This window comes from Hibiscus syriacus, unplaced genomic scaffold (assembly GCF_006381635.1).
Source record: "Hibiscus syriacus cultivar Baekdansim isolate YM2019G1 unplaced genomic scaffold, ASM638163v2 tig00117048_pilon, whole genome shotgun sequence".
NCBI lineage: Eukaryota > Viridiplantae > Streptophyta > Magnoliopsida > Malvales > Malvaceae > Hibiscus > Hibiscus syriacus.
The window spans coordinates 3,330,062-3,349,799 of NW_024063538.1; the positions used below are offsets into that span (position 1 = coordinate 3,330,062).

Here is a 19,738-nt window from a genome sequence, read left to right on the forward strand (position 1 = left end):
ATTGTTGGTAATAAAAGATTATCGGGAATAAGATTACTGGCCAACCAAACGGGAGAATGAGGATTCCATTCCCCCGGTAATGTTGTATGCCGTGAACCAAACGGCCCCTTAAAGTTAAGGATTACAACTACTAAGGAATATCTATAGAATACTATCTTAATTACTCATAATATTTCTAATTTAGGAATTTATTTTCTGACAAACATGAAATCGTAAGACATTTGAGTCCGATGAAATTTTTTGGTGTTGCATTACAAGTGTGCCTGGCATCTGCTCTTATCTCATACCAAGTCACTCAACCAGATTGTTTGACAGCACATTTTGGGTTTGACAATTTTACTTGCATATTCTTAGAATGTCCAATGGAAAGGGTATATGTATTTTTGGTTAACTATTGCAGCACATCAGCTTGAAAATCATGACTATGTTTAATTTCTAATCTCTGTCAGCATTCCTTTTGGAAGTATAATTGGGCTTTACATATTAGCATTATTAATCATATATGGTTCTAGGTGAAGGCCAGTTAGGAATTTACTTCTCATCATTGCCACTTAATTGGCAGAGTAAATAAACTTTAGAGAGGCAGTGTCTGCTCAGTTTTGACCATCGATATTCCGTAATGGCTGTGCTGAAAGACTTAGTTAATTTTTGAGTTAAGTAAGCTTTTTATATTGATTTTTGGAAGAATTTCTAGGTACAAAATTCATCGTATTTGACTCAACCCTTTGGTAAGACTATGTTCCTTCATTGATTTTGCAAGCCAATGTTTTAGCATTGAAGAGAATATACCTGATAGCTGGCTATTTGTCATTAGGGGAAAGGAAGAGCATTTTGTGCTGGTGGAGAAGTTGCAGCTGTGGTACATGATATTAGAGCAGGTATGGATTCATTCATTTCTTGTTGATACCAGATAGTACAGATCATTTAGATCTAAAAGGTTGATAAGTTACATTATTAGTTTACTCTAACCTGTGTTTCCTCTTTGTCTTCTTCATGTTTGCTACCATTTTTTATTGCTCTTTGGCTAGCACAGTGGACCACCTACCACATTTGAAGAGCCAAATGTGTCTTCTTATTCCTTCTTGTTTGTTGGAGGAATTTAAAGTCAATGACCTTTTGTTATGCATCTATATGCTTTAGGTGGATGGGGAACAGGTGCCAACTTTTTTATGAAAGAATACGCTGTAAACTATTTGATGGCAACCTATAGCAAACCGCAGGTAACCCAAATGGCTTTATGGCTCCGTTTATTTCTAAAAAATGTTCTTCCAGGAAACATAGCCTTTTCCTCAAAGCATTTCTCTTAAATGCTATTTTTTTTGTTGTTTGGATAACATTGTGAGAAACAGTTTGCCTTCCTAGATGGAAAATATCTTCAAGACTCTTCATCAGTGGTTAATTTACACCTCAGTAACTTTTTCACACCATCTAAATAATTAGAAGAATTGAATTTATGAATCAGAAATAACCATATAATCAACGAAATCAGCAACAAAATTCTTTGAAGCCACTTGAATCATGTTTTAGCCATGATCATATTAAATTTCAAGTCGATAAAAGTTAATAATAATTAAATGGAACACCAAATGATTCCTGACCAAAATCATGTGAAATACATACAAAACAATACATAAAACTATTCTTCGATTTCATATAATAGATCCTCAAACAAGTTATGAACAATAAAGAAATCTTAATTTGAGCATAAAAGAATACAAAATCTGGAAATTTAACAAACATGGAGTGAAGAAAGTGTGAAATCAATTGATAAGTTTCCGAGCTGGGTGTTTTGGAACAATATCTTTATCCATCTATCTATCTATATATATAACCTGAATTTGAGTATAAAAGAAAACAAAAATCTTGTAACTTACCAAAATTAGAGTGAAGAAAGGGTGAAATCAAATGACTAGTTTCTGAGCAGGGTGTTTTGGTTGTGATCTTATTTTTTAATGGAAAAGGGGTGGGTGGGGGGAGATATTGAGGGAGGAGAAACATGGAAGTTGTACTGGAGAAGAAGACAGAGGAAGTTGTAATTGAGCAGAGGAAGACAAAATTCAGTTGTTGAGGTCACAAGAGGGAGGGAAGAGGGTTGTTCCTTTGACCATGTTAATTTTTGTCTCTTTTTCCCTTTCTTTTTGGTTTGATCTATAAGTCCTTTTCAGTTAAACAAACAAATCCCAAGTAAAATTTCATAAAAGAGCATTTAAGGCTATGCTTACTTTTGCCTATATCATGTATGCTTATGATTTTTCTAATTGTGAAAATGCAAATCTCATTGAAGGTTTCAATTCATAATGGAATCGTTATGGGAGGTGGGAATGGTGCTTCAATACATGGTAGATTCCGTGTTGCTACTGAGGACTCGGAATTTCTCTCGTCTCCTTTGAAATACTTTAGAAGTTCCTTGCGTAAATTAGAAGAAAAATGGCTCTATTAGAATTGTTTGCTAAAATAATGTGATGTCGCTTCCCTATATCTTGTCTACTTTTTACATTTTCTATTATTTTTGTCAGAATCAGATGCTAGGTGTAGCAGATTGGTTTTCTCTTTCTAAATGTTTATATATTGGATATTGTGTAGCTTTTTGCAATCCCTGAAGCAGATTTAGGACTCTTCCCAGATGTAGGAGCCTTCTATTTCTTGTCAAGACTCCCAGGATTTTTCGGTACTCCCATTTATATTCTTGAATATCTTATACATTCCCTTTAATTACTTCTTTTTTTAAAATTTCATATCCTAAGCCTAAATCCTTTAAAAAAAAGGTTCATCTCTTCGGTAGTATCCTGGATTTTGGCTAATGCCTTATACAGTTACAAGAAAAAATGCAAAGGCAGTAAGGCTCCGTAAATTGGGTTCTCCTTAATGATAGCTACAATAGCTATCTTTGGGCTTTGTCGAGTTTTATTTTGGTTAACAGAATTGATTCAAGTTGTATTCATTTCTTCTAGCTAGCCAAAAACTTGTATACTGGAATTTGTTTTATGTTTAGCTTCACATAGCGCATCATCTTCTGGCAGGAGAGTATCTCTCTCTTACTGGTGCCAGATTGGATGGTGCAGAACTGCTTGAATGTAGCTTAGCAACTATTTTTGTACCTTCAGTAGTATGCTTCCCAACTTAAAATATGGTTGAGTTCAAGATATATTTGAGACAAATGTAAATTTATTCCGGTTGGTTGAGAAAACATGATTGAGGAAGCACATAACGTGTCAGCTTTGTTTTTCCTTTCGCTAGTAAAGTTAGCATGCATGTTTCTTATTCTTTTTAAATTTTAGACATTAATATTTGAAAGTTAAAGGAGTTACTATTGTAAATAACCAGATTTTTCCAGTAGTGAAAGAATTGAAATACTTTTATTCAAAGGAAAATTACATCTTACACAAGAGGGCACATGGGATTTTTATATACATGTATTAGAGACCTAGATAAAATAGGAGTCATATATTTTCTACAAATTAGGTGATAGTTTTAGAGATAAATTAGGATTAAGAGTTTAACTTATACATTACTTACACTCCCCCTCAAGCTGGGGAGTAAATTTTGTGAAGACCTAGCTTGGATGCAATTTCGTCAAAGGTAATCCTTGGAAGTACCTTGGTCAATACATCTGCTAGCTGGTTTTGTGAAGAGACGTAGTTTAGTTTCACAGTTCTGCCATTTACTTTTTTTGCAATAAAGTTTCTATCGATCTCCACATGTTTTGTTTTGTCGTGGTGCACCGGATTCTTTGCAATGCTTATCGCAGATTTGCGGTCACTTTGAAGTTCAAAATAGTTGTTGTCGCACATCTTTGGTTCGGTTAAGAGTCTTTGAAGCCAAATTCCTTCACACATCCCGAGTGCTATCGCCCTATATTCTGCTTCTGCACTGCTCCTGGAGTCTACTGATTGTTTCTTGCTCCTCCATGTTATTAGGTTTCCCCATACAAATGAGCAATATCCTGAGGTTGACCTTCTATATGTTAATTCTCCAGCCCAGCTTGAATCTGAGAAGATTTTAACTGGTCTGTCTTCATGTTTTCTGAAAATCAACCCATGTCCTGGTGTCATCTTTAGATATCTTAAGATTTGATTGACTGCCTTCATATGTTCTTCTCGATCATTCATATATTGACTAATAATGCTAACTGTAAAAGCAATGTCAGGTCTAGTTAGAGATAGATAAATGAGTTTACCCACTAACCTCTGATAATGTTCCTTGTTTATCGGGTTTCCAACTTTACTCAATTTTAAGTTAACTTCCATAGGAGTTTCCGAGGGCTTACAATTAGTCATTCCAGTTTCAGAAAGTAAGTCTAGAATATACTTTCTTTGATTTATGACAATTCCTTCTCATGATCTTGCAACCTCCATGCCTACAAAATATCTTAGAGTTCCCAAGTCTTTGGTTTCAAACTCCTTTGCTAGTAAAATCTTCAACTTTTCGATTTCTACTAAGTCATCACTAGTGATGATGATATCATCAACGTAGACAATCAAGATTGACTTCTTATCTGGAGCAATTTTTACAAACAGAGTGATCGAATTGACACTGTTTGTAGTTGTCTTGTATTATTACCTTCGTGAATCTATCAAACCAAGCTCTAGGTGATTGTTTTAGGCCATATAAAGATTTCAGTAGTGTACATACCCAGTTATTTCCAGAATGAATTCCTGGTGGAACTTGCATATAGACTTCTTCAAGATTATCATTGAGAAATGCATTTATCACGTCTAGTTGGTGAAGTATCCAATCCTTGTTTGCTGCCAAGGATAATAGAACTCGAACAGTGTTGAGTTTTGCAACTGGAGCAAAGGTCTCCTGATAGTCAACTTCATATGTCTGAGTGAACCCTTTTTCCATAAGTCTAGCCTTATATCTCTCAATTTTTCCATCTGCCTTGAATTTCACAGTAAAGACCCATTTGCAGCCGACTGGTTTCTTGTCTTTAGGTAGATCAACGATGACCAAGGTTTTGTTGTTCTCTAGAGCTGAAATTTCTTCTTCAACTGCCTTCTTCCACTCGGGATTTTTTAATGTCTCTATGGTTTCTGGAATGTGAATATGACCAACCTAAAATGTGAAAGTCTTAAAATCATACATTAGTTTCCCATAAGCAACAAATTTACTAATCGGATGAGTTGTACATCGTTTAACTCCCTTTCTTTGAGCAATTGGTAACTCGCTAGTATCAATTATCACATCCAACTTACTTTGGCCATCATCTCCATTGTCTGTCGATGGATTTAAACCTGGTTTTGGCTCTTGACTATACAGTGGCTGCGGTGTGGAAGGTAGGGCTTGTTTGGGCCGTCTTGTGTAGGTGAGAATATCGATAGATGGCATGGGTGTTTTATGAGAGTCGGTGGGATTAATGGATTGGTTTTTATTATCAGATGTGGTGGTGTTAAGAGGTAGTGGAGTGGTAGTTTTTTCATTAGAAGATAGTTTGATGGGTAACTCAGTAATAATCGGTAAAAATTGAAATTCAAACTCACTCTCCCCCTGGATTTCGGTTTTTGATAAGAATGGTTTATGCTCTTGAAAAGTGACATTCACAGGTGTGAAGAACCATTTTGTAGAAGGAGAGTAGCAACGATAATCTTTCTGATAGGATGAATAACCAACAAAGACACACTAAATTGCCCGAGGATCAAGTTTAGATTTATGAGGATTATGGTCATGGACAAAGGCAGTACAACCAAAGACACGAAGTGGAACAGAAGAGGTAAAAGGTTTGAAATGAGGGAATTTAGTGGAAAGGATATCTCGTGGACACTTAAAGGCAAGAATCTTACTAGGCAAACGATTGATTATAAAAGTAGCTGTTAAGAGAGCCTCACCCAAAGGTATTTCGGAATATTAGAAGAAAAAAGGAGTGCTCGGGTTACCTCAAGAATATGACAGTTTTTACGTTCGATGACTCCATTTTGTTGTAGAGTGTCGACACAGAAAGTGAGGTGGACTATTCTGTTTTCCTAGAAGAAAGATCCCAATGATTGAGAGAGGTATTCCCCACCATTATCAGATTTAAGGATGTCAATGGAACTTTGGAATTGTGTTTCAACCATTTTGTGGAAGCATTTGAAGATGATAAAAGACTCAGATTTGTCCTTCATAAGAAAGGTCCAAGTGGTACGAGAGTGGTCATCAATAAAGGTAATAAACCAATGAATTCCATGTAAACCCGTAACCCGTGAAGGTCCCCAGATGTCACTATGAATTAAGGAAAAAGGTTTAGGTGAGCGGGAGGGAGGAGGATAAGAGCTCCGAATGTGTTTTGCAAGAGAACAAATTTCACAAGAAAATGATGCGGGATTTTTATTAATAAATAATTTTGGAAACAATTTTGCAAGATAAGGAAAACTTGGGTGACCTAACCTAAAATGCCATAAAACAATGTCGACAGCCACATCTGTAGGAAAAACTGAAATAAAGGAAGAAATAAATGGTGTGAATGAGTGGTTCGGAACGGGAGCATAAGGAGGAGCGTCAAGGATGTAGAGTCCACCACGACGCCTAGCATTGCCAATCACCATCCCCATGTCAAAACCTGAAATTCACAATGATCACGAGTAAAATGAGAAGTACAACCCAAATTGGTAGATAATTGCTAATCGAAAGAAGATTACAAGTCAAACTTAGAACAAATAAAACATTAGACAGAATAATTCGGCTATTAATGCGAACCGAGCCACTGCCCTTAACCGGTGATAGGGAGCCATCAGTAGTACGAACACTACATGAGATACCATTTTTGTGAAACGTTGAAAATAAACTGAAGTTGTCTGTCATATGATCACTTGCTCTGGAATCAACAATCCAAGAGACACATCCAGGTGAAGGGGATAAGGAGGCAAAAAGAGAACTACCTTCGCTAATAGTGCAGGCAGACTTGGGCTCAGGAGCAGGTGGAATCTGTAAATGACCAAACAGCTGTCGTAGATCATCCAGCTGTTGACAAGAAAAGGAACCACCTTCCAATTTTTTTACAATAGAGTTACCGTGGGATGGACGCAATGAGGATTTCGATGGAGTCTAGTTGGCCGGACGACCATATAGCTTCCAGCATTTATCACGAACATGACCAGGTTTCCGACAAAGATCGCACTAGGGACGGCCTTTCTTGACACGTGTGTCACTGAAGGAATGGGTATTCAAGGCATGACTTTCAATGGATGGCGAAAGCATCAGAGAGCAGCAGCTTTCTTTGCGGCGGACCTCAGAGAACATCTCGCGAAGAGACATAAGAGGTCTGATGCCTAGAATCCGGCCACGAACATCATCAAGAGAGACAGATAGCCTCGACAGGAATTGAAAAATACGTCGTTTTTCAAGCAGCCCTTTGTAGAGTTTGGCATCTGCACCGGTTTGCCAAGCAGGAGTTTCGAACATATCAATTTGCTTCCATAAGCGAGACAAATGAGTGAAGTATTCCGTAACAGTAAGATCGCCCTGCTTCAAGTCATTGATCCGACATTCAATAGAAAACAGAGCGGACGAGTTTTCCTTATTGGAGTGTCTCATTAGCAGCATTCTAGATTTCCGAAGTAGTGGTGTAGAGCATGAAGTTCACGCTAATGTCATGCAACATAGAGTTGAGGAGCCACGACATGATTTTGGTGTTCTCGGTGAGCCAAGTATCGTATTGGGGATCGAAGGGATCGGGGACCGGTATATTATTAGAGAGATATTGTTGTTTTCGGTGACTGGTGATGAATAGATGCATGGATTGAGACCATGCAATGTAATTCTCACCATTTAGACAATGAAAACTAATGGACGAGGAAACCGATTCGGAAGGAGACGAATGGATAATGGAATTTTCAGCCTCGGATGGAAGATTAGATGAAGAAGGATACGTCATAACTTCTGAGAAAAGGAATTGAAGGTTGTGTTACGGGGAGACTGGGCTGGCCGAACAATGACCAAACAGCGGGGAAGGACTGCCGATGTGATGAGGGCAGCGCTGGACCAGTGACGCGATGAGAGCAAGATGGCGAAGAGAGCAGCAGTGCGACAGAAGCGGTACTGTGAGGAGAGCAGTATTGGGAGAAGAGCAGCGCTGTGATTGCACAACAAGGAGGATGAGTCTACGACGGTGATGTGCTGCAATGCGAAAAGAACAGCACTGGGATGAGGACAGCGCTGTGAAGGGTGCGGCGATTCAATGGAGCAACGCTGCGGTGGTGCAGCAAGGAGGACGGCGCTGCGAAGTTGCTGTGCTGCGAAGAGGGCGGCGCTGCGAAGGGTTTGTTGCTGTGATGGGTACGGCGTGTTGACAGGATTTTACGATTGGGAGGACGACGGTGCACTAAAAGCACACTGTTGATCGGAAGGATGACAAACGGCGGCGGCAACAAGGTTGGGATCAACGCCGACGACTGATACCATGTAAATAACCAGATTTTTCCGGTAGTGAAAGAATTGTAATACTTTTATTCAAAGGAAAATTACATCTTACACAAGAGGGAACATGGGATTTTTTATATACATGAATTAGAGACCTAGATAAAATAGGAGTTATATTTTCTACAAATTAGGAGATAGTTTTAGAGATAAATTAGGATTAAGAGTTTAACTTAAACACTACTTACAATTGTCACCTAATAAACATGTGCTTCTATATAGTATAGAGCTACTTTTCTAACAATAGCCAGGTTCATCTTTAAGGGTTTCCTAAATGGGGCTTTATTTTATAAAGCTACTTTTGTAGCTCAAGCCAAATCTTTCCTTTGTATGGAGAAGCTAAAACATCTGTCCACATTTCCTAAAGCAACTGAATCTGAAAATACATTCCCTACTTATTTGTGCCTTGTGAACTGAGGGAAAGTCGCACTGTGATTACTTTTGGTACAAGATAGGTTTTCCCGCTGTAAGAAAGTTTTTGATGCCTACTCTTCTTTTGAATCCTCAAAATCTCTGCTTAATTTTCATCCAAAATAGGCAGTGTGAATCTCTCTTGCTTTATGCCTTAGAAAGTTCACTTGACTGTTTTTAATGATTTTTGTACTTTATATGTTTACATCTTTCGCTTAATCAACAGAAATTGCCCATGTTAGAAGCTGCATTATGTTCTGTAGACTCCGGTGACCCAGCAACCATTTCATCAATTATTGGTCAATATTCCGAGCAACCCTCTTTAAAAGAGCAGAGTGTGTACAATCGGTTAGTTTTCTATTAACAATGCATTTTCCTGCATAATTGGTTTGATATTTGCTTCCACCGAGGGAGAGATTGACGGTAAATATAAGAAACTGAGTATCTACCCTCGTATTTCAATTCTGTTTATGAAAGAGGAGGTACCTATAACTGTAAACTGAAGGCGCATTTTCGTAATGACGTTCAACTCCCTGATTCAGTACATTATTTAGAATTTGTATTCTTTGAAATTCAAACTTGCTAACAGCTGACTGACAAGACTTTTTAAATCCTCATTATCATTGGTCATATGGCTTGAAGAAATTTTATTTGCTCTTGTAAGTCGATAGTTCGACTTCGTTTGTTATCTGAAACACTAATCCGGTGCTTTCTTTTAATGTTTCTTGCATCTGTTTACAAAGTTCCCAGCAATTTGTATGTGCCACCTAAACTGAAAACCTGTGAACATGCTTACAAAGGAGAGGGAGGCTGTTGATCAAAGGGACTGTTGGATCTCTGCTACAATTCAGCAAAGACTTTTTCGAGGTTTCAGCTGTCTCAAATTTATGCATGTTAACTTGCTTTTGCTCTCACCATTTCTTCAACTGATTAAAAGCTTACTCAACAGGGTTGCGGGGCCATACTGCTGGATAAAGATAAGAACCCAAAGGTTAGGTTTCTCTTCCCTGAATCGTCAATCCATTAATATTCAAGTCCCGGTGACTGAACCACCTTCCGTTTTGCCAGCAGGAGCCGTCGAAATTGGAGCTCGTCACTGATACTACAGTTGACGGATATTTCTCCAAGGTGAACAATGGAGATTGGGAAGATCCCAAGCTTCCAGTTAGAACCAAATTCACCTTGTCACCCTATGTAATTGCGAAGCTTTAGATGAGCACTTAAAATGATCATGTTTGAGTATAGGGCATAAACTTGTAATGTCTGTTTTATATATATATATATATATATAAAGTCTCATTCGGGTATACACATGTATGCATTTCACTCCTTGGGCGAGTAATAAAAACATAGCCTTGAATTCATAGGTGACCCATAAATATTACACCAGTTAATGTTTAAACAAAACTCGATTTAATTTCATATTATTTAGGACAACTTGAATTTTTCGTTTGTATTTCGAGTCTGAATTTATAAAGTTCAAATAATTGAAAACTAAAATGTTCTTTGGTTTTAAGTAATTATTTTCTATAATTTAGTCTTTGATTCTCTCATTCCTTTTGTTCCTTCTTTGTTTAAAATTTATTTTTGACCAAATTTGAATCATTTGTTACTCAATCACTGTAGAATACATAGGAACTTCAATTTCTAGTTTTAACAACAAATTTTCTTTTTCTTTTTGCAGTTTAATTTTATATTTTATTTAATTTGATCACATGACTAACTCTTTGTGAATTCTTCATCCAATCAACTGATTCATTTATACCCATAAATAAATTATTTAATAAAATTATAAATCTCATTTAATAACTAAAAGTTATGAAATATATATATATATATATATGATTATAAAATATTATTTAAATTAAATTTATTATCCAATAACATTATAAATAAATTATGATTAAATTTATTTTATATAAATTTAATTTTATTTAAATTTTATAAATTTAGTTTTAAAAAATTAAATAGAGCAATAATAAATAATAAATTTGATTATTTATTTATTTATTATTTTTTTTCAAACCATCAAATATCATTCCCCCATTTGAAGCATGGCAAATAGTACATGCAAGCAACATTTGATTGGAGGTAGGGGTGTAAAAAGCTGACCCGACCTATAAAACTGACTGAAACCGACTCAAGTTAAAATTATTTTTGACTTGCGCTGTGACAATCCGAAACTGACTCGTGTCAGAACTGGTGTTGACATGAATCCTAGTTGGACATGAAAATTGTGAATCTAAACCCGACTGATATAAACCCGAACCCGAGATTGACCTGGTAAATAACTGGTATTACCTGATTTGTTTTTAACCTGACTTGGTTTCAACCTAACTTGTAAATGATTCTATTTGTTATTGATATAATTTGATATTTATCTGACTTGACATTTACCTAACTTATATATTACCATTGATGAAATTATAAGATTTTAATAAAATTGTGAAAATTAAGTTTATAATAAATCATACTAATTAATACGATTAATTTTTAAATCTTATAATAAAATATTAATTTTAATAATTATATTATGATTCTTATGTTATATATCTTCAATATAATCATTTTATTTTATTTTATTAAGTAATTTATGTATTGAACATTATTAATTAAATTAATTATAATGATTACAAGTTAGAATAATTTATTGGCATTAAACATGAATAATAAAATTATTTTAAATGTAAATTTTATAGTTTAATTTTTTGTAAAGAAAAATTATCTAACAATTATAACATATATAAAACATAATATAAAAGATTAATTTAATTGATATTGATAATGTAAATAACAGTTGATCTAAAATTTGAATAACATTTGATTTATTACAGTTGAATACAATAAGATCACAATAATATGAACAAAAAGTGTTTGTAAGCTCTCTGATCTTATAACAAAAGTTTTATAAGGCTAAAACCCTAACTTTGCTACCAGAAATTTCTTCATCGAGCTTTTGTATCACAATATCTATATGCTGCCAACATTGTTAAATTACGGGCAACTTTTCAGCTTTTCAGCTTTAAAGCCACCAACATAATTTAACATGAGTATTAATATAGAAAAGAAATGAAAAGTTACAACAATTTATTCAAGTCAGACCAACAAAATAAATTACAAGGCAGCAACATCCAACAGGCAGCAGCATCCAACACTTCTGCATTAAACAAGCATGCAATCAGTGGTAAAGCCAAAGGGAATACGATGGCCAATAATGCCAAACATTTCTGACTTTACCAAACTCTTACAGAATCAGGCATTCAATATAGTTTAGAATAACAAAAACAATATCAAATAGAATGAGGAAAAAAGCAACAATAAGCATTTAGAATGATGTTTGTTGTAACTTGCAAGGTACCCAACAAAAACATAAACATTAGTAAACAATGGTTTTAGATATTGTTAAACATAATAAATATAATAAGTCATTATCTAACCCCCTAGACCCGGCCTATGCGTTTCGACTAAGTTTAGTGGATCACATACATGATTCTTAAAGACATTTTCTGAAACCGTTATTCAATCATTGTAAAATCACATTATAAATGACATGATATTATACTATCAAAACCCAACTCATAAATATAATACCAATAAGTAAAAAAATTAATTTAAAACATGTCTTAAAAAAATCAAAATCACGTTAAACCGAATATTAATAGCAAAAGTGTAATCACTATAAAATCCAATACTTTAAAATAAGGTCCATGTCACCAAAATAAAGTCAACCTGAATGATAAAAACATTACAATCAAATATACTTCAAGAGATATGTTGATCCTCCAAGTGCTCAATCTGGGGTATCTAACCAACAGTATCTGAAAGGGGGAAAAACATTTTCGAAAGGTGAGCTAGGCTCAGTGTGTCCCAATATTACCTTAAAATCACATTAGGTACATTAAACAAATCATAGTCCAGTAAATCTCATAAATTCATAAAAGAGTTTAACTTTTGAAAATCATAGTTTAAACTCTTTTCTTGTACACCATCAGTAATTTCCAAAACTATTTTCCATATAGCTTACTCTAAGCGCACAGCAAAAAGAAAGCCAACCTAAGGATAAGCTTTAGAGCTTGTATCCTTAAGCCCGTAAGTCCAAGTCCATATAGCTTACCCTAAGCACACAGCAAGGGAAGCCAACCTAATGCATCTTGGGGCCCCAAGAGTCACATTAGGCCCATTCTGTTTATTAGCTTGATCAGAGCTATACTATTGTAATTCAATCCAAAAGTTCAATTGCACCGTGACACAAATTCCATAAATCATCACATTAAATTGGTGCATCAATAAAACAGCAACCAAAGAACTAAGTGTACCTCATATTAAAACCAATAAAAGTTCAGTAATAATTAGGGAACACACCTCGATAATAGGTTCAAATAGTAGATCTACTGATTGCTGGTTTCACCACGCTCTGCTACAGTTTTTGAACCTATTTTATAATAACACTATATTACTTGGTAACATAAATAAATCTCTAAAATCATAAAAATTATGGGTCTTACGGATGAATACTGGCACACGTGCTTTAATTGATCTAGAAGAGATGGGTCGAGCTGTCGAACGATCCTGAGAGTCTCTTGTACCTTCAAACAATAATAATTTATCAGCCCCAAATCTTACTTAATTGTTCAAAGCTAAATTCTTAAGTATATAAGCATTTTCAGGGTTTGACTATCAATTTGGAGGATTTCAGGTTTGAATTTGGCCAAACGGATTGCGGAATCGGAATCAGAACGTCGAAAAACATAAAGTATGTCTTTTCACAAATTTAAATTCTTGGTCAAAGTCAAAGTCAACCACTTTGACCGTCGATTTAGAGGCCTTCGGGTTTGAATTTGACGAAACGGACTTCGGAAACGAATTCGGGACATCGAAAACTATCAGAATAGGTATACTCAGAAAAGATTAACGGTCGTTTAATGGTCGGTCAAAGCCATTTTAAGTTTTGATCAAAGGAAGTCAACGGTCAACGGTCGGGTCGGGTCAACGGTCGGGTCGGTCGGGTCGGGTCAGACCGGTCAAACCGGTTCGAACCGGTCGAAACTGGTTCAAAACCGGTTTTCAGCCACTCACTCTCCCTACGGCGGCGCGTGTGGCGCGTGAGGCCTCCTCTGGGGGTCTAAAAATTACGGAAAAATTTCTAAAAATTATTTTGAGCGATTTCGAGATACTTACAAAGATCGGTTCAAATTTTTGAACGGCGGAGAGCTCGATTTCAACTCGGCCGAATCTTTGACTGCTCCATCCCCTCACGCGCCGCCGTCGACGAAGACCAAGGTTGGCACCGGCAGACTCGAAACGGCACAAGGAACACGATGGTGCGGTAGGTGTCGAAAACCGATCAACGATCGGATATGAATTTAAGATTTTCTCAGCGGTAGTGCTAAAAAAACGTCGAGACTTTGACTCGAAATTCCCGTCGTTTGGCAGCGTTTCGCTATAATTGATTTACTGGGTTTTTTTTCACGGGTCGAAGATGAACACGACGGTGGTTTCAATTTTACGATTGGAGGTCGAACGGCGTCGGGATATAAGTCGGAAACCGGCGTAGGGGGAAGGGAATTTGGGAGCAATTGAGGTGTGGTTTTTTGTTTGAAACAGAAAACCACGTTTATAACATAACATACCTAACTTTCTTGGGTAAATTCAAGGCTTAGTCCCTGAATTTTTTTTAACTCTAAAACAAGCTCCAAGTTTTAAAATCTTTCAATTTAGTCCCCACAATTTACCAATTTTCACAATTAAAACCTCCAATTTCAATTAAATATTATTTTGAAAATATCTGGGTTGTTACACATTAGTAAATAGAAATTACCTGTAAAGGGAAGAAACAAGACAGAATCTCCAATTCCAATGGTTTCACTGAATGTTAAACACCCTAAAAATTAAAATTAAAATTAAAATAATTAATAAACAATTTGAAATATTAATGACATTAACATAAAAAATAAAACTATTTGGCATACATTTACATAGAAGACTCATTAACCACAGTAAGGTATTTTTTTATCTTTATCGCCTGACTCAAAATCATACAACCAATTACGGATTGTTACAAAAATCTCAACATTTTTAGTAAGAGTTTAGCTCTTAATTTGTTCAAAATTCGACCCCCATACTAAAAGACGATTCAGATGCAACTGAAGTAATTGGAATAACCAATATATCTCTCGCCATGTGAGAAAGTATCGGATATATGAAATACTTTGATTTTTCCAAACCTCCAAAATATCAAAGTTAGATTCTTCAGTATGAGGGACAAGGGGCAAACTGATGTAAGAATCAACATCAGATCATCCACTCCTTGAAGCAGTTAAATTGACATCAAAATTATGAAAAATAATGGAAAAATTAGTAAATGAAAACATAAAATAAATAAGATAAAATTCAACTTAAAATTATAATAAATAACCTGAAATATATCTGCTTTTCTAAATGTTCGAGGCTGATTGGAACTTGAGTCACTTCTGCCTAAGGATGTGTTACTTTGGACAGAAGAAGAAGAGAAAGAACCACAAGGTGCATTTTTTTTAATAAAATACATAAAACTCAATAAACTCATTATAAATGAGACCCTCCGTTGAACCTCATCCTCAACATAAAGAACATTGTACAACTCTTTCAGAAGTTGTGATTTATATAGAGGGTCAAGTAAAACTGTAAAAGACATAATCATTGAGTGATCAAACCAATATTTCTTATATAGTTCAAGCATGGGTTCTGCCATTGCAGAAATACCTTCACATGGATAATTATGAGCATCATACAATAATTTTTCAATTACAACAATGTTAGCCAAATACAAGTTAGAAGTGGGATACTTAGAACCAGATAACATAGTAGTAATTTCATAAAAAGACTCAAGATTATCACATATTGTTTGAACAATTTCCCACTCATGATCAGTAATGAAATCCAACTCATTTTCCCTATTAACAAACAAGTTTACTGCTAGTCTAGCCTCAAATGACATATGAATCATCAAGTAAGTAGAATTTCATTGAGTAGGAACATCTAATACTAACTTACAAGAGAAAGAAGAATCACGGTCTTTAACAGCTAATTCAAATGCACAAAGTCGAGAGTCAGAAGAATCAATAAACTTAACAATCTCATGCAGTTTAATAATAGAAGAATCAATTACCTTCAAACCTTTTTGAACTATCAAGTTCAAAATATAGGCAGCACACCTTATATGGAAGTACTTACCATTACAGGGAAGATGAGAAATGACATTCAAATCATTTTTCAGTCTTCTGACCATTTTATCATTTGCACAAACATTATCAAGTGTAATGGTAAATGCTTTTTTTTCAAGACTCCACTCAAATATGATCTTTTTAACAAATTTAAAGATTGACTCACCATCACGAGGAGGAGGAAAACGATGAAAATTAAGTATTTTAGAATGAAGTTTCCAGTTATTATCAACATAATAAGCAGTGAGAGAAAAATAAGAACGTGAAGTGCAGGCAGACCAACCATCACATGTAAAACAAACACGACTTGAAACAGAATGCATTGAATCAAGTAGCAATTTTTTATGCTTTTCATGCTCCAACATGCAATACTTAGTAATAGTATACCTAGATATATCCTTAATAGAAGAATTAAGGTAATGATGCAAATCCCTAAGTTTTTCATGCTCAACAATACTATATGCATAACCATGACATAGAATAGCCTCAACAAAAAATTCAAAATATTTGTTTTGATCAAAAGAACTTAACAAAACAATATTTTCACCAAGATATTCCTTATAAGATTGGCATTTCGTAGTATGCCTTCTACGGTTAGATGAAGAGGCTAGGTTAGGGTTTAGGATTAGAGAGAATGAACAAAGACAGAAAGTGAATAGGCTCGGTTAGGGTTTGGCTTCAAGTTTGGATTTAAGTTCGAGTTTGGGTTCGGGTTCAGGATCGGGTTCGTGTTTGGGTTTGGGTTTGGTTTTAGGTTCGGGTTTGGGTTCGAGTTATGGTTCGGGTTCAGGTTCTGGTTTGGGTTCGGTTAGAGAATATGAACAATGTTTGGTTTGATCTAAACAAACAGTTTGAGTTTGAGTTTCAGTTTTAGGTGTTTGTAAGGATTAATGAAGGGTTTTGGGATGAATTAGGACGAACTGGTGTTTGATAAAAAAAACAAGTTGCTTTTAAGTTTTGGGTGTTTGTAAGGGTTTGGGGAAGAACACAGATGAACAAGGGTTTAATTTTTGAGTGTTTGATCGAAAAAAATAGGAATGGGTTTAGGTTTTGGTATTTGTGAAGATCAAATAATGGTTTGGGGAAGAATTGGGATGAACACGGATAAACAAGGGTTAAATTTTTGGGTGTTTGATAAAAAATATGAAATGTTTTGGGTTTTGGTGTTTCTGAAGATTAAAAGAGGGTTTTGGGGATGAACACGAATGAAAAAAGATGAACACGAATGAATTTATAGAGAGAAGCCAGAGAATTTTGAGAGAATCGGAGAGTTAGAGAGAGATCAAAATAAGAAAAGAAAGAAAAATGGTTGAAATTGGGAAAATTTTGCCTTTTATACGGGTTCATTTAGGTTTCGGGTTTGAGTTTTGACTCGCGTTTTTTTAACTTCATTTGGTATTGTAGCGTTGTCTCCTAGTTTTAAATTTGTTCAATTTAGTCCAATTTTAATGATGTAATGTATTAATTTAAGCTTCATATTTAAAATTTGTTCAATTTGATCATTATATATTTTCCAATTCTTTCAATTAATATATATGTTTATATTAATAAATTAATATATAGCTTATATATATTAATGAACTATATAATATATAGTTTATATATACCATGTACTTTATATATATATAGTTTTTATATATAGTATATATAATATAAATAGTTTATTAATTAATGTATTCAACTATATAGTATTGATACATATAATATATACTTGGAATTTATATAGTATAAATTATATTTATAGTATATAAATATCAACTATAGTATATAGTTTATATATAAACTATAGTTTATATTATAGTTCATATGTAAACTATACTATATAGTATATATATTATATATATATATATATATATATATATATATATATATATAGTATATAAATATCAACTATATATATATATAGTGTATACTATATAAATAGATAATATTGTTCATATGTAATAATGTAAACTACATATATTATATAGTATATAAATATCAACTATTAAATATAGTTTATATATAAATTATAGTTTATTTATATATATATAGTTTTATATATAGTTCATATGTAAACTATATATAGTCAATAATTCATATATAAACTATATAGTTATAGATGGTATATATAGTTTATACATAATATATATAGTTTATATATACTATATAATAATACAAATATACACTATATAATTTATATATATAATATATATATACTTTATATATAAACTATATAGTTTGTATTAATATAGTTTATACATAATATATATATATGTAATATAAATATAAACCATATAGTTTATATATATAATATATTTATATAAAAACTATATAGTTTATATTAATAAACTATATAGTTTATACATAATATATATAGTTCATATATAGTATATAAATAAAAATTATATAGTTTATATATATTATAATTGTTTCAACTTTTTTCTCAACTTTAGAAATGAATGCAATTTAGTCCATTTTATAGATTTTCTTCACATTTTACAACTATTTCAATTTGATCCCTTTGTGTTGTTTAATTTATTTAAATTTTTATTTGTAATTTCATATTTGTTTAATTTAGTCCATAAAATTATATTTGCATATGAAATTGGCTCATACTTATTACTTATTTATATTTTTTAATTGGCCCATAACTTTTTAAATGGTATAATTTAGTACTTTTTATATTAATTTCAACCTTATATTTTAAAATTATTTTGATTTGGTCCCTCATCAATGTGTGTTGTTTAATTTATTTAAATTTTTACTTGTAATTTCATATTCGTTCAATTAAGTTCTTAAATTTTTATTTTTCATAAAATTGATCGATTGTTATTTATATTCTTAGTAATTTACTCTAAATCATATACAATTATAAATTGTAATTCAACGTTCGCGAAAGACGAAAATAATTAATCCAAAAATAAAAATTGACCCGATTTAAACTCAATTCATATCTGATAGAGATCTGACCTGAATTTTATCTGCCAATGATGTGACTCGATCTGAACGAGATCCGCCTGAAGTTCATCCGAACCTGAATTAACTGGTCTTTAACTGCTCTGGACCTGAACTGTTTTGACCTGAACTGACATCGATTTGAACTAAAAGTAACCCGACCTGAACTCGAACTGTACTTGGTGTCAAATCAACCTAAAAATGACCCGAGCAGATTTGACCTGGACCGACCTGATCCGAGTTGAAGCATCAAATTTACCTGACTTAACCTATATCCGATTTTACCTGACTTGACCTATATCCGATTTTACCTGACATTACATGATCTAACTGAAACCTGAACAATTACCCGATTTTACATCCCTAATCGGAGGCTGCTCACTTGAGAACCTAGGAAAGTGAGAGAGAGAATGCAATGTTCTTGAGATGAAAGTTTGTTAATATTTTTTTGACCCTGAAGCTTTTTAAATATTCTTCACCTTTCTTAGACTGCTCACTTGAGAACCTAGGAAAGTGAGAGAGAGAATGCAATGTTCTTGAGATGAAAGTTTGTTAATATTTTTTTGACCCTGAAGCTTTTTAAATATTCTTCACCTTTCTTAGACTGCTCAGCCATTTTTTTCACTTAAATTCCCCCCAAAAAATGGCTCATATTTCTTGTCCCGGGGATCGGTCGATTCGATGTTTCGTTTGATAGATTTGTTTTCATTTTCGGTGTAATTTTGGCTCTAACCACATTGATGTCAACATGTTTGATTTTATGCCTGAATAAGTTACAGGTGTTCTAGCGTGGTCTT

General features: G+C 33.9%; 1 protein-coding gene across 1 annotated transcript; it reads left to right on the plus strand.

Annotated features, from left to right (window-relative positions):
• Positions 1-51: 51 nt before the first annotated feature.
• Positions 52-10,100, plus strand: LOC120197491 (probable 3-hydroxyisobutyryl-CoA hydrolase 3). Its single transcript, XM_039199000.1, has 10 exons — positions 52-728; positions 815-878; positions 1,141-1,220; positions 2,285-2,369; positions 2,585-2,668; positions 3,021-3,106; positions 9,029-9,150; positions 9,546-9,669; positions 9,752-9,793; positions 9,874-10,100. The coding sequence occupies exons 3-8, from the start codon at positions 1,170-1,172 to the stop codon at positions 9,571-9,573; spliced, it is 456 nt and encodes a 151-aa protein (XP_039054931.1). The 5' UTR covers positions 52-728; positions 815-878; positions 1,141-1,169; the 3' UTR covers positions 9,574-9,669; positions 9,752-9,793; positions 9,874-10,100.
• The last annotated feature ends 9,638 nt before the right edge of the window (positions 10,101-19,738 follow it).